This window comes from Plasmodium cynomolgi, chromosome 12, assembly GCF_000321355.1.
Source record: "Plasmodium cynomolgi strain B DNA, chromosome 12, whole genome shotgun sequence".
In the NCBI taxonomy this organism is placed as follows: Eukaryota; Apicomplexa; class Aconoidasida; order Haemosporida; family Plasmodiidae; genus Plasmodium; species Plasmodium cynomolgi.
This window is the reverse complement of record NC_020405.1, coordinates 1,415,891-1,429,723: the sequence shown is the minus strand read 5'-3', so window position 1 is coordinate 1,429,723 and position 13,833 is coordinate 1,415,891. Positions and strand designations below refer to the sequence as shown.

General features: G+C 44.5%; 4 protein-coding genes across 4 annotated transcripts; 2 read left to right on the top strand and 2 right to left on the bottom strand.

Moving 5' to 3' along the window:
• Positions 1-1,091: 1,091 nt before the first annotated feature.
• PCYB_124310 (hypothetical protein) lies at positions 1,092-2,501 on the bottom strand (the record flags this gene model as incomplete). Its single annotated transcript, XM_004223764.1, has 1 exon — positions 1,092-2,501. A coding segment is annotated over one exon (1,278 nt), but the record flags the coding sequence as incomplete, so codon positions are not given.
• A 1,079-nt stretch (positions 2,502-3,580) lies between these two features.
• Positions 3,581-4,907, top strand: PCYB_124300 (isy1-like splicing domain containing protein; the record flags this gene model as incomplete). Its single annotated transcript, XM_004223763.1, has 4 exons — positions 3,581-3,717; positions 4,055-4,199; positions 4,436-4,487; positions 4,621-4,907. 4 exons carry the CDS (start codon positions 3,581-3,583, stop codon positions 4,905-4,907), a joined length of 621 nt encoding a protein of 206 aa, XP_004223811.1.
• A 603-nt stretch (positions 4,908-5,510) lies between these two features.
• On the bottom strand, positions 5,511-6,844 carry PCYB_124290 (hypothetical protein; the record flags this gene model as incomplete). Its single annotated transcript, XM_004223762.1, has 4 exons — positions 5,511-5,612; positions 5,789-5,875; positions 5,986-6,067; positions 6,330-6,844. The coding sequence occupies 4 exons, from the start codon at positions 6,842-6,844 to the stop codon at positions 5,511-5,513; spliced, it is 786 nt and encodes a 261-aa protein (XP_004223810.1).
• A 1,845-nt stretch (positions 6,845-8,689) lies between these two features.
• PCYB_124280 (histone deactylase) lies at positions 8,690-13,833 on the top strand (the record flags this gene model as incomplete). The annotated part of the gene is made up of 2 exons (XM_004223761.1): positions 8,690-13,605; positions 13,779-13,833. 2 exons carry the CDS (start codon positions 8,690-8,692, stop codon positions 13,831-13,833), a joined length of 4,971 nt encoding a protein of 1,656 aa, XP_004223809.1.

Sequence of the window (13,833 nt, the reverse complement as noted above, 5' to 3'; positions counted from 1 at the left end):
TCAAAGGGGTAGTCCCTCCATTCGACTTGTCCACTGTTGTTTAGAAAAAGGTTTGGAGCGAGGAATCGGGGGGGGTTCCTTTCCCTGTCCGTTTGATCTCCCCCCTGTGCATCCTCATTTCGTGTGAGTCTTTCTTCGCCTATTTTCCTGACGAAGCACTCGCAGTTGAGGATGTCCTTGGGAAAGAGCACCGCTTGTTTTTCTTCTGAATGCAGACCGGAGTTATCATATCCATAGTCGGTACTTCCATCCGTGAGTACTCCTTCTGGGACACTGCCCATTTTTGATGTCAACAAGCTGAGAAGTCCCCCTTGGCGGTTGTCGACGTGGCTGAAGATAGGCCGTTTTGCCTCGCTCCTTTTTCTCACCACGGTGTCCCCCGCTGCGCACCTTTTCCTCCTTCGAACTTTGCAGGAAAAAAAAGAAAAACAAAATTCGTGCAGCCCGTCAGATAAAGCTTCCTCATTTCGCCCTACGAGTGCATCACCCGAATGGGTACTCCCGTTGCTGCTACTTCGCCCCTTTGACCCATTTGACCCATTTGACCCATTTTGCGTTTTAAAATCGTCCGGGAGGAGAGACAACTCGGAGTTGCTTCCACTCCGATTGATGCAGACAGAGCAAATGAGAATAAGGTATGGAAAGCTCTCCTCCTGTGTGGCGTTAGAAGCACTTGGCAGAGGGTCACGATTGCTGTCTTTTTTCTTCAGTTTAACCTTATTCTGATTTTTTTGAGTCCCCTGAATTTTAGCAGCCCTATTTTTAGCATACCTGTTGGTGGACGCAACTTCGAAGTGGCTACTGTTCACGAGGAAAAAAATCGTTTCCCCTTTGGCTAAGAAGCTACCACTTGTTTTTATCAGATATTGGCATGTGTAATTCACGTTAACTGTTTGGGTGAGTCTCTCCAGCTCGCCTTCGTCCATCCATTTGTCGAGGTCCTTGTGGGCGTTCTGCCAGGGTGCACGTGTGTAGGCGGCACAACGGGTGAATCAGTACGTTGGTGTGGGTCCGGGTATCCACCTCCCGTGGGTCCCCTTGTTGCGCATTCGGTTGGTGTTGCCTTTTTGCACAAAATGGGCGCCTCGGTGTGAGGCGGCCAGGTGGGGTGACCGCTCCACGCCCACTACGGAGGAGCTGACTATGAAGGAGCTGACTACAGATTGGAAACTGTTTAGTAGCACCCACGCACCATTCCACGCGCGTCAAAACAAACTGCCTGCCTGACACAAATATTCACACTGGTTTGTTCTATCTAAATATGCACAGCGTGTAGGGATTACCTTTTTACCCAACTTGGAGGTACCCATTCGGGGGAGCCTTCCATCCGATTCCTCGCTGACCGTTTTGGCACCCTTGGTGCTTTTCTTACCATCTCCTAAAATTTTCCTAATTAGCTGGAGCACCTGTTGGGTGTTATCTTCATTCACAGTAATGTCATATATGTCACAATTCGCATCACCACAACTTTCTGTTTGGGGTTCCCTCATCGTGACATGTGAGCTCAATTTTTTATCTGACCCCTGGTCTCCTTCATCTCCCCCCTCGGGACTACCATTCGGGGGAATCAAACTATTTACTGGCACCAATTCTGTGTCTTTAATCCGTATGTTTCCCCTATCGTTGATGTAGGCATATCCCTTAGGGAAAATATCCTTCTTTGCTTTATGCATAGCCTGTTGGTAATCCGAGTAGGGTATACAATGTCGTGGCTTCACATTTTCGCATTTTATTTTTACATAATCTTTTTCCACCGAACAGATGAGAAAGAAGAATCGTGCTGGCGGGTGATCCTCATGAAAGGGGGAGCTCTTCACAGTTCCTCTCAAGGAGAAGCAGGTCTTTTGAACCACACATAGGTTTTCCCTCGTGTCTTCCTTTCTGTTCCCCGTGTTCACTTGGTTGGTTGTTTTCTCCGAATGGTCAGCGTGTTGTTGTTCGTCCCTGGGTGCATCTGCGGGGGCGCGTTGCTCTTCGTGTAAGTAGGGGGGGGAAGAGGCTACGTCAGTATGGTCACAAAGATTGACGCTCCTCCCGTCGCTGCTCCTGTCGCTCCCCCTGCCAAAGAGCACCGCGCAGGGGATGAAAAAGCATTTTTCCGCCCGTAGGTAGTCCCCGAAGGGGATAAAGTCGTATGACTTGTTTACACATTTGAGCCCCGTTAACATCTCGAGGAGGTAAAAAGGATAATAGGGAAGGTGAAAATTTTCAAAGCAAGTTAGCAAAGCTTCTATGAGGATATGTGGCCATAACTCTTTTTCATTTAGAGAATGGCACGACAAAATTTGATTCTTCTCATTGTATGGTAGGGGGAGGTGCACAAAAACTAAACGCCATTTATTATTTATGTATAATTTAACCAAATAGTAGCTCAGTTTATTTGCGACTGGGAAGGAGGAAGTGGTTTGTGGATGTATCAGCTCGTACAAATAATTTCCCCTAGGTATGAGGGCTTTATTCTCTTTTATTAAACATACAGAGGAGTAAAAAAATCTGAAAAAAATCTACTTCCTCCTTGTGTGTCACGTCTACATTTCGGCATTCATAATTTTCATACGTCACTATGCATTGGCCATGTGTTTCTCCTCCTTGATCATTTTGGTACTTCTTAAAATGTTGTTCCGTGTCTTGTTCCATTTTTTCCATTAGCTTTTCGAACTCCTCTATGTAGTTCTTCCTCTCCCGTGATAACAGCGTTTTTTTTTTTTTTTTTTTTTTTTTTTTCCTTTTTCCCTGATCAGGGGGGGATGCCAAGCCCTCTGCGCTGTTGTTGCGGCATTTGTTCTTTTCCGTTATGAGCATGTCGTTCTTCCCCCCTTCGCCTTGTCTGCACTGTCTGCCATCATCCGGTGGTACCTCCTCAGATTGACATTCGGGAAAGCAATTTGGATCTCTCCAGTAGTGCACTCTTTGGCCACACAAATTTAACCACGTGTCAACCCGCTTGGCTTCTTCCCTTTTGGCGCGCTCCCGTAGCACCTCTTCACTTGCGTATTTTTTCCACAAGTCAAGCGCATTTTTGTTTCCCCCGAAATCTACAATTCGGTGTTTGAGAAGGGTGTCCTCCATTGCACAATTTTTTTTCTTCGCTCAACTGTGGCATTCGCGGTGGCCTTTTTTTTTTTTTTTCTCCTCACAATTTGTAGTATTTTTTTTCACGTTTTTCCAACCATTTTTTTTTTTTTTTTTTTTTCCTATCCCTTTTTGTTTATCCTGTTTAGCATACGCCCTTGCTGCGCATTTACTGTGAAGGTAAATTAAAAAGGAGATGAAGTCAACAGGAGTGGAATTCCAAAAGGGAGGACGCCGCAGGCCTTAGGTAAAATTACAGCAGTGGGTTTTCGTCCCCTTTGCGGAGCTTCTTTCTCCTGAGCCTTGGGGAACTCCCCAAATTGATCACCCGGGGGGGAGCAGCTCGGCTATTCGGCTGTTCTGCAATTTGAAGGTTTTCCAATTTGACGGCTCCTCAAGTTGACGGCTTCTCAAGTTGACGGCTTTCCAATTTGACGGCTTCTCAATTTGACGGCTTCTCAATTTGAGCGCTTCACAGAAACCGCTATAACATTGGGGGGAACACAAAATGGCGCGGAACGTTGAGAAGGGGAGGTCGATGCTGAATCAGTGGCTGAAGGCCAAGGAGCTGAGTGAACAAAAAAGCTTTTTTAAAATTCCCAAGAGGGTTAACGAAGTGGAGGATTTGGAGACCGCTGTGTCGTGGTAAACAAAATGGAGCGAAGCGGAATGGGGGGGAAGCGGAGAGGGGGAGATGCGGAAAGGGGGAGAAGCAAAAAGGGGGAGAAGCAAAAAGGGAAGAGAAAAAAGGAAGCTCATTGTTATGCTTCTTATTTTTTTTTTTTTTCCCAAAAATATGCCCCCCTCGCTGTATTTACTTCCCTGCGTGTCTTTGCCCTCCCCGCGAGACCTTCTTAAAAATATGCGCTGCTGTGCATACATATATGTCCCTATCCCTGCGCGCAAATAGGTGTATACCTTGACGTAGGTACCCATGTGTGATCCTTCTAATTTTTTTTTTTTTCTTTTGTCTCCTCCCCAGCCGCAGACATATCATCAAAGAAATATGCAACAAGATAAAGGAAATCCAAAATTACAGTTTGAGCGACCAGCATATAAGGGAGCTGAACGATCAGATAAATAAATTAATTTCGATCAAAAATAAGTGGGAAATTCGGATAATAGAGGTAAGGGCGGGAGCAGAGGCGATGACGGGAGTAGTGACGATGACGGGAGTAGTGACGATGGCTGGAGTAGAGGCGATGACGGCGATGGCGTGAGAGACGCGGGAAGCCGAGAAAAATGTGGACAGAATGATTGCCGTCTGCATATGGAAGCGCTTCTTATGACATTGCAACACGTTGCTTATCGCTCCACTTATCGCTCCACTTATGGCACTACCGTTTTTTCCTTTTCTCCTCAGCTCGGTGGCCCGGATTACCAAACGGAGTCGAACACGCTGATCAACGCGCACTGTAAGTTTGCACGTTTCGCTAGTGCGCCCCTGGGTTTGCTCACTTGTGGTGTTCTCCCCCTATGCAGCATATGATTCTCCCTTCCTTTAATGCGCCCTTTAATGCGCCCTTTTTTGCCACCTCCACCCCGCAGGCAGCGAACTGAAGGGAAACAACAACTACAAGTACTTCGGGGCGGCGAAAAACTTGAAGGGCGTAAAGGAACTACTATTAAAAGAGAGCGATGATCGGAAGAAATTTATTTTAAAAAAAAAAAAGGAAAACAGATTTTTCGATAAGTATGTAAATATTCACTACTTCGGTTATTGTGATGATCAAAATGAAATGCTACTGAGGGAAGAATTGAGAATGCAGGATCGACTCGAAAAAAAAGATTTAAAAACATTGAAAAGGATGAGATCACTAAAAAATTATAATTAACGCAAAGCAGGAGTAGAGAAGGAATATCGGGTAGGCCACAAGGTATCGCTGGCTGTTCATCCGGAGAGCCTACGGGCACGGGGGGGAAGAAGGAACAAGACAAAAGAGAGAACATTTGGCAGTATATGTACACATGAAGGGGGAGTTAAAAATGCACGCAAATTGCGCATGTATATGTGCGTAGCAACGGTGGGGATGTACGTCACTTCACCGCTACACCATGCACATGCTAGCGGTGATTATTTTACTTTATTATATTATATTATATTTTATTTTGTTTTTTTTTTTTTTGCCATACCACTTCGAAAAAGCGGGACGCTGTGAGGGCCGACCAGGATATACAGCAGAAGGAGATTGTGTAGCCTTTCTTCGACCTGCAGAATGGAAACATGGCGTAATTTGCGAAGGTGGTAAAAATTTCCCTTTTTTTTTGTGCAGTGTGTGTGTAGCTTTTGGGTACTTGTGTGCGCACTGCTGAGGCATTATTTGGGTCTTTTTTTCTTTTTTTTTCTTTCTTTTTTCTCTTTTTTTTCTTCTTTTTTTTGTTGTGTTTAACCCCTGGGCCTCTACCCGTGGTGCCCACCCACGAGGGAATTTTTCCTTTTACCTCAAATTGATAATTATTGAAATGAAGGACAAAATGACCAGCGGAAGCAGTGCGTAGCCCAGCATGCTTATCGTGCGGTACAGGTCCAGCGTCAGACTCTGAAGTGAAGGGTTTCCAAAAAAAAAAAAAAAATTAAACAAATAAACATAAGCAATGAAAACGCAAAAGTGGCTTTTTTTTTTTTTTTTTTTTTCTGATACATGTGGCAGTGTGCACCACTTTTACGAAATCACACATGGGGGAAGCACTTCATCCACTTTTTTTTTTTTCCCACCTGGCTCATCATGTTAAGAAGCAGATATATGCTCAGGCTGCTGACAATTCCGATCAGGTAGATGTAACTGAAGGAGGCTTTTCCGGCCTGCACGGAGGGGGGGGTTCGCAAATGTTTGGTAGGCTAGCGGGGGAGTGATTATTTGGTAGGCTAGCGGGGGTGCGATTATTTGGCAGGCTAGCGGGGGAGCTCCCTACCAGCAGCAGTATGAACCCCAGCGCGAGGACAATGATTAGCGGCCCGGATAAATCTGAATTTTCGAACAACGTGTCATCGATTCTGTTGGGAGGGCATCATGAAGGAGGGGTGGTGGAGGTGACATAAGAGCATAATGAGCTAATTGGCAAATGCGCACATGTAGACTGCGTATATCTGGGGCCATTTGGGAAGACCCCTCTCAAATGTGCGATGTGGTTCTCTCCCCTCTTTACGTGAACACTTATTAGCCGGACGAACACTCGTGGAAGGTCACCCCCCCATGCATACACACATACATACATACATACATACATACACACACACAACCCAATACATTTCTTACTTGTAAAACATAAAAACAGATTTCATCCTTTTCGAAATTAAGTCAAAATTGATTCCTAATTCTTCGAGTAAGGGTAGTTCTTCTTCCTCCTCCTCTTCATCCTCTACTCGTTTATGCTCATTTTCTTTTAATTTATTTTTATTTGCTGAGATAAAGCTTCCAAAAAAGGATTCCCCGCTTGTGTCCACATCGTGGTTGGTACTTGGCGGGTTGTTAAATGGGCTCGTCACCACGCTATTGTGATTGTAGCTGCCACTTCCTCCTCCGCTATTCTGTGCAAAGTTGATACCTTTTGGTGCCGCACTACTTTGGTAGAAATTATTTTCAAAGGGGGCACTCGGAATCACATTGTTGCTTGGCTTGTTATAACCACCTTCATAAATTTTTTTACTTACAAACGGGTTTGTAACGCTTCCTGGATTATTTAGGTTGCTTTCGTTGGTCCCGAAATTAGAGTCGTCATTATCATTTCGGTTATTTCCCCTGTTTATGATTTTCTGGTTGTAATAGTTCATTTTGCATAGGGGGGGTGGAAGTTCCTTTTTTACTGAGGATGGTTATTTTCCGATGTTTGGGTAATGTCCTTATTACGTGTTGTCCTTGGGGGTCACTACACCTTGTGCGTTTTGGTTGACTCGTCACTTTTTCTTTCGCTGTCTCGTCACTTTTTCTTTCGCTGTCTCGTCACTTTTTCTTTCGCTGTCTCGTCACTTTTTCTTTCGTTCACTCGCCACTTCTCCTTTCGTTCACTCGCCACTTCTCCTTTCGTTCACTCGCCACTTCTCCTTTCGTTCACTCGCCACTTCTCAACGGTTGCAAAGGTGCGACTTTGCATAAGTTGGCAGCCCCCCTTCTCCCTCTCACGTCGCCCAGCTACACAAGGGGCGATGTAAAACTTGGAACAAACAAGGGCTTGAAAGTGCCTCTTACGTGTTGTATGCAAAACACCAACGTACAGTTGGTTGACGGGGGGCTACACAACTTTGGTTCTCCTTCCCAAGCGAAATTTGGGAAGCAGGCTGGGGGGAGAAGGCACAGAAAAGGAAGGAAATACGTTTCCTTAGGTGAGAAAAAAATAAAATACAATAAAATGAAATAAAACGAAATAAAAGAGGCACAACATAGATTACCGTACGTGTGCGCGTACAAATGCGCGCGCTTATTTACAAACTAAGGTGCCTTCCCCCCTCACAGAGTGGGTATACTATTACATACGCATTGTTCTTTTTTTTCCCGTTTCGAGTGAACTCCAATATGTAGCAATGAGTACTCAAACGGGGGGATATCATCCGTACTGTTTGATCGTGCCCATCCGCTATTCTTTTTCATTTCGCTTCTTCACTTAAAATGGGAAAATTTTACCAATTTTCAAGACGAAGATTCAAAGGAATGAGGAACGAGCGGCAACGCGACGTGGAAACATATGCATGTATTGTTATGTATAAATTATTGCATACCACTTTGCTACTACGCCTACCGCTTTGTTTAGTGTTTTTTTTTTTTTTTTCCTGCCCCTCTCGCGAGAAATGAAAAAATTGCCATTTACCGCGCATACATTTGGGGAATCTTTTTTTTTCTTATTTTTACTCTTTTTGTTAATTTTCTGTTATTTTTTTATTTCCCTATTTTTTTGCTTAAAAGGGGTTTTAAAAAAATTGCCTTCTTTTCGTTGGTTATTTTTGTGGCTTAACGTATATGCAGCGCGTTTTTTTTTTTTTTTTTTATGGCCGCGAAAACAAAACAGTTCTCTGTCATTCACGTCGTTTTGGTGGTCTACCCTTCGTTGTATGCGGCTTGGTCTTTGCGCGATCCTTTTTTCGCCACCCGACAACAGGGGAAGGTTGGCTTATATTCGCAGGCCAGCTTCTCCGATTGGCCACCACGGGTTAGCTTCTCCGATTGGCCACCACGGGTTAGCTTCTCCGATTGGCCACCACGGGTTAGCTTCTCCGATTGGCCACCACGGGTTAGCTTCTCCGATTAGCCACCACGGGTTAGCTTCTCCGATTGGCCACCACGGGTTAGCTTCTCCGATTAATCACCACAGGTTAGCTTCTCCGATTAGCTTCCCCAGTTTAGCTTCCCCGTGCGTCCGCGTGAACACCACCAATGGTAGTAACGGAGGAGACAACCCCCCCACACACGGGAACGCATGCAGTAAAGTCCACTCAGGGGGTAGTTCCCCACGTGTACTAGCATAACCCGGCCATGGGCACTTCACTTCATCAACGCGCACACCATCCACGCTAACATCATAATCATAGGGGCACATGTGATGCCGTCCCACATCCCACCCATGTCCAAATGTGTGGATAAAGAGGCTCAACTTTTTCACCCCCTCCCCTCCCGAGTAAACCAAGATGAAGATCACAAAGGAGAAAAGAAACATCAGGTTGGAGTACGAACTGGACAAAATGAAAAAAAAAAAAAAAGATAATGTATTGATATTAAATATTATTAATAGCAAAATAAATTATATATGCTACATTTTAAAAAGTGATCACAGGGATATGATTAATGACGTGAGCTACGAAAATAAGAGCTCACTTGAAACCTGCTTCTATTACTGCAAGTCTTATATCACCTTCCTAGTGCTGTACTATCCTTACATACACAGTTATTTGAAATGTCTGCGAAGTAACAACCTCAGAATATATCGAAATTTTTATAAAAGTATTTTAAATTTACCCAACAATTTTTATGCCCTCATGTTTAAGTTGAAGATTGTTGATGAATTGAAGAGAAGGGATGTACAAAACTCCAGCAATGATTATTACCAGATTGGGAATGACTGTGGCAATGGGGGGAGTTTTCCTGAGCTGCTTCAACTCAGCAGGGCCAACTTCTTCGATGTATTCTCGAAAGACAGTTATATAAAAATTTTATTTTCTCGCATTTACGTGAAGAAATACCACAAGCGGATTTTTAGGATTCTAAAAATTGTGCTTTTTTATCACTCCTTGCCAGTTTTTTCCTTTTCGCCCAAGTTTTTCCGAACGTACCATAAGGGCAGACGGAGGGCGGGGAAAAATACATTCAGGGCTCCCCCCCCTGGGGAGGGGCAGAACAAAGGGAAGCGAGAGAAGAAGGAGAAGGAGGGGAAGCGAGAGAAGAAGGAGAAGGAGGGGAAGCGAGAGAAGAAGGAGAAGAAGGAGAAGCGAGAGCAGATAAAGGAAACGATGAAGGAGACGAAGAACCTCCATAAGAGGCTGCCATTCAGGAGGAGGTACTTTAAGACGCCCCTTTTTAAACATGTAGAGGTACCCCCCATCTACTTGGACGATTACGACAGCAGCAGCACCAAATTGCTGGTTAAAAAAAAACTGGTAAAAGTTAGGAAGAAAAAAAAAGGAGGAAACGAAGTAGAAAATACGTTTCTGTCAGACAGCACCGAAAGTGTAAGCAGTGACAGGAGTCTAAGTTGTCTAAGCAACTCGGAAGAAGAAAGAGAAGTGAATGCCTTCTTGAGAGAAGAAGTGAATGCACCCCATGAGGAGAGCGATGGGATACCTCCAACGCATAGTAACGTTGGTGCGTCTGTGTTGGAGGGGGGCTACCCCAACATGATCCACACACATCAGGACAACATCCATTTTGTGGAATCTACTCCAAGTGAGCACCTATCAGATGCACCGCTCGAAGAAAGAAACAGTACCTTCCAGGCTTCTAACCCGAGAAAGGGTCATCCCCCCCAGGGACTATACATGAAGGAGAATTTCCTCGAATTTGTAAGACACGAAAGGAGGAAAAATAAATCGAAAAAGGAGATCGAATATACGTATGGAAATTACGTACTGAAGGATATACAGAAGTATCTAAGACAGGAGAGGAAAACAGGACCAAAGAGGGAGAAGAAAAAAATTTATTTGCATGAAGTGTGGAAGGACATAATCGATTTTGACGAAACGGATGATAATAAAAACACGCTCATACATAAGGCTTGCTTAGTGTCCAATGCGAAAATAATTTTTTTACTTCTACGTTTGAACGTGAATCTGATGATTTATAATGACAAATCTGAGTTGCCCGTGCACTGTACTCTGTACAATTGCGACGCGTACCTTTTTCTCCTGTTGCTGCATAATACGGTCGAGTATCTTTTTTTCTTTTATCTAAACGCGTATGGTGGAGGCGGTCGAAGGGAGGGAAGGTCCCCAAAAGTGGGGGCCTCCAAAAAGTCAATTCCCATGGAGTGCCCCTCAAACACGGGGGACGCCAAACAGGACGACCCAACGTTGAAGCGCGAGTTGGAGGAAAAGGAACCAGAAGGGAAGCAGACCCTAGTGAACGAGGCGCACACTGAAGGGACGCGAGGGGAATGCCCCATGGGGAAGGCAAATAAACGTCGCGTAAAATACATAAAGAACGGCTTCTTTTACCACAAAAAAATTAACAGCGTTTTTGTCACCTCCGTTGTGAAGCTGTACTTAAGCATAATGGTGAAAATTATCGAGTTGGGGAATTTTGAATTTTTAAAAATCTTATACAATTATAACAAACATATTTTTTGTTACATTTTGCATAGGAGGGACATGTGTTACTTTCTCTGCTCATTCGCTTGGATGTATAACTGTATGAATGTGTTTTTGAGGTACTGCGATGAGATGTTGCGGTGTGAGGTGTGTGTGGGGGTGAGTAGAAAAAGGAAGAACGATGAGGCTTCGCGAGGGGGAGAGAATTCCTTCGTGGTGCGGAAAAACAGGCTTGGCGAGGGGAATACGCAAGTGGAAGGGGCGCAAAATGGGGAAGACCAGTATGAGCAGTGCAGTTCGCACAGTGGGGAAAACCAAGGCAAGAAGCACAGCTCTCACAATGTGAAAAACGGAGGAAAGAAGCGCAGCTCGCTCAGTGGGGAAGACCAAGATGAGCAGTACATCTCGCACAGTGGGGAGGACCAAGATGAGCAGTACATCTCGCACAACGTGAAAGGAGCGCACCATGTGGACAGTGCTCGGATCGCACTCGAAGCGAAAAGAAGAGTCAGATCCTTCCCTGTGAGGAAGAGAATCGACCGGAAAAACGGAGTAGAGATATTTTACTCAAACGAGTGCTCCAAGCACATCTTCGTGCCAGAGCCAAGTGACCACCCCTACGTAAGGAACAAAATTAAGACCAATATTCCGGAAAACTCCAGCAGGTTAGATGTCCTAATATCGAATAAGCATGGCATATTAAAGCTGAACACGTTTGTTAACTTTAAGTTGAAAAAGGTGGAAAGGAAAGCAACGGCTAATGATATTTTAAGGGTGCACGATATTTCGTACCTCAAGATGTTAGTTAGAAGGATAAAGAGGTGCAATTTGGATGAATACGATGATGTGAGTGCTTATGATAATTTTTTGGAAAATACGAAGAAGAACAAGAAGAATTACCTCGCCTTGTCGTTGGATGATTTGAATGGAAATCCTACTTATGCTGTGTCCGACCATATAGATGTTTTAAAGAGTAGCGAAATTATCAGTGGCGTTTGCGAAGAAGGGGCAAGCGAGTGTATGGAAGGGTCCCATGAGGTTGGCAGCGAGTGCTTCAATTGGGGCGTTCAGTGGGGGAACAAACCAGGGGGGGGAGAGATAACCTCCAGTATGGCGAGGGACAACACCAAAGGGGGGGAGAGAGAAGCAGAAATGCCAAGTCAAAGCCTCAGCACAGGTGGGAAGGAAAACCCAGGAGGAGGTGGGATGCAAAGCAAAAAGTGGAACAGCGCAAATAATGGAAAGGAAAAAGTGGAAAAATTAATTCTGCTAGACAATGACACCTTTGTCAATAAACACTCATTTAACTGCGCACTGAATGCCAGTGGGGTGGTTTTAAAAGCGGTGGATTATGTACATAGGAAGAAGAAAAAAAAAAAAATTTTTTGTGTTGTTAGACCCCCTGGTCATCACCTGGGAACTTACGGTGCTGCGCAATTTAATCTAACCGATGAAGATAGAGCAGCAGGAAGTCAAGGCTTCTGTTTGTTGAATAATATAGCCATTGGGATGTCCTACGCAAAGTATAAATATGAACGGTTCGAACGGATCGCCGTGATCGATTTTGACATCCACCACGGAAATGGAACGGAACAAATTATCCGAAACTTGGGATTAAAAAAAATCAGAATTAATGAGTATGTTGATATATATAGTTGGAAGGGATGGAAGGATAAGAATGACAGGAAGAACGTTTTTTTTAGTTCTATTCACGCATTTGATGGGTACTTTTACCCAGGAACAGGAAATGACACAGTGGAGTTGGAACCCTACATCATTAATGTAACTTTGAAGAAAAATATGAATGAAGAAAATTTTCTAAACTTATTTCACGATAATATTTTAATTCATTTATTTCATTTCCGACCAAACCTACTTTTCCTATCTGCTGGTTTTGATGGACATAAACTCGATTTTGTCAACAACGGCTTTGTGAAGAAAAACACGTCAACCTATTTTCACATGACGAACCTGATTTTGTCACTTCAGAATAAATTGCGCTTCCCCATCATCAGTGTCCTCGAGGGAGGATACAACACTTCAAATGACATGGCATCCGTTTTTAGTTTGTCCGTTTTGGAACACCTGCTCTCGTTCTACTACAACGATGCGGCGTTTATGGTTCGTCGAAAGGGAAGTCACTTCGCTAGGTGCGCTGGCATGGCGAATGAGGCAAATAGGAAACCTGCTGCAATGACCAGGACTACTACACACTGCGCCAAACGAGGCACTCTGAAATTTCCACATATTTGCGTAGGGAAGAAAAAAATGGATGCCATGTTTAAAAAATATTTTTCTGTTTTTAAAGAAAAGACGAAAGAAACTGAAAATTTGAACTTAACCAAATGTGTGAGGGATTATGAAAGTTATTTGAAGCATTTTGTTGAGAAACAAAACGGAGTGAAAATGAAGGTCAACTCTTTTCTCTCTAAACATAGGAGGCATTTTGATAGTTTGCTTTACCAACGGCTGGCTGTACATTTTTGCAACCTGGGGCAGATATCCCTTCCATTTGAGGCCTACTTTTACCGAGTTATGCATCATTTTAGGATTTTCCTCGATGGAAGTGAAGTCGCCAGAATGGACGATAGGGAGTTGTCCTCCAACTCGAGGGAGCTGTCCACCAGCTCGAGGGAGCTGTCCTCCAACTCGAGGGAGCTGTCCACCAGCTCGAGGGAGCTGTCCTCCAACTCGAGGGAGCTGTCCTCCAACTCGAGGGAACTGTGCACCACCTCGAGGGAGTTCTTCTCCGTGCTGAACAGCCCGTCCGACTTGCGCGATTTGGACCCGGTCTATCTTCAGCGGTAAGGGGGAGAGACGCTCGCGCAGTTGAGCGGTTGAGCGGTTAAGAAGTTGAGCAGTTGAACAGTTACCGTGTTGCCCTGTTGGCCCCGTTGGCCCCGTTGGCCCCGTTGGCCCCTCGCCTAAGCTTATTACAGCCTTTTGATTTCACCCCCTTTTTTTTTACCATTTGTAGGCACCCCGAGATACGGTTTGAAGTTACTAACTTGTGGGAACCCAGCCGGAGTTGA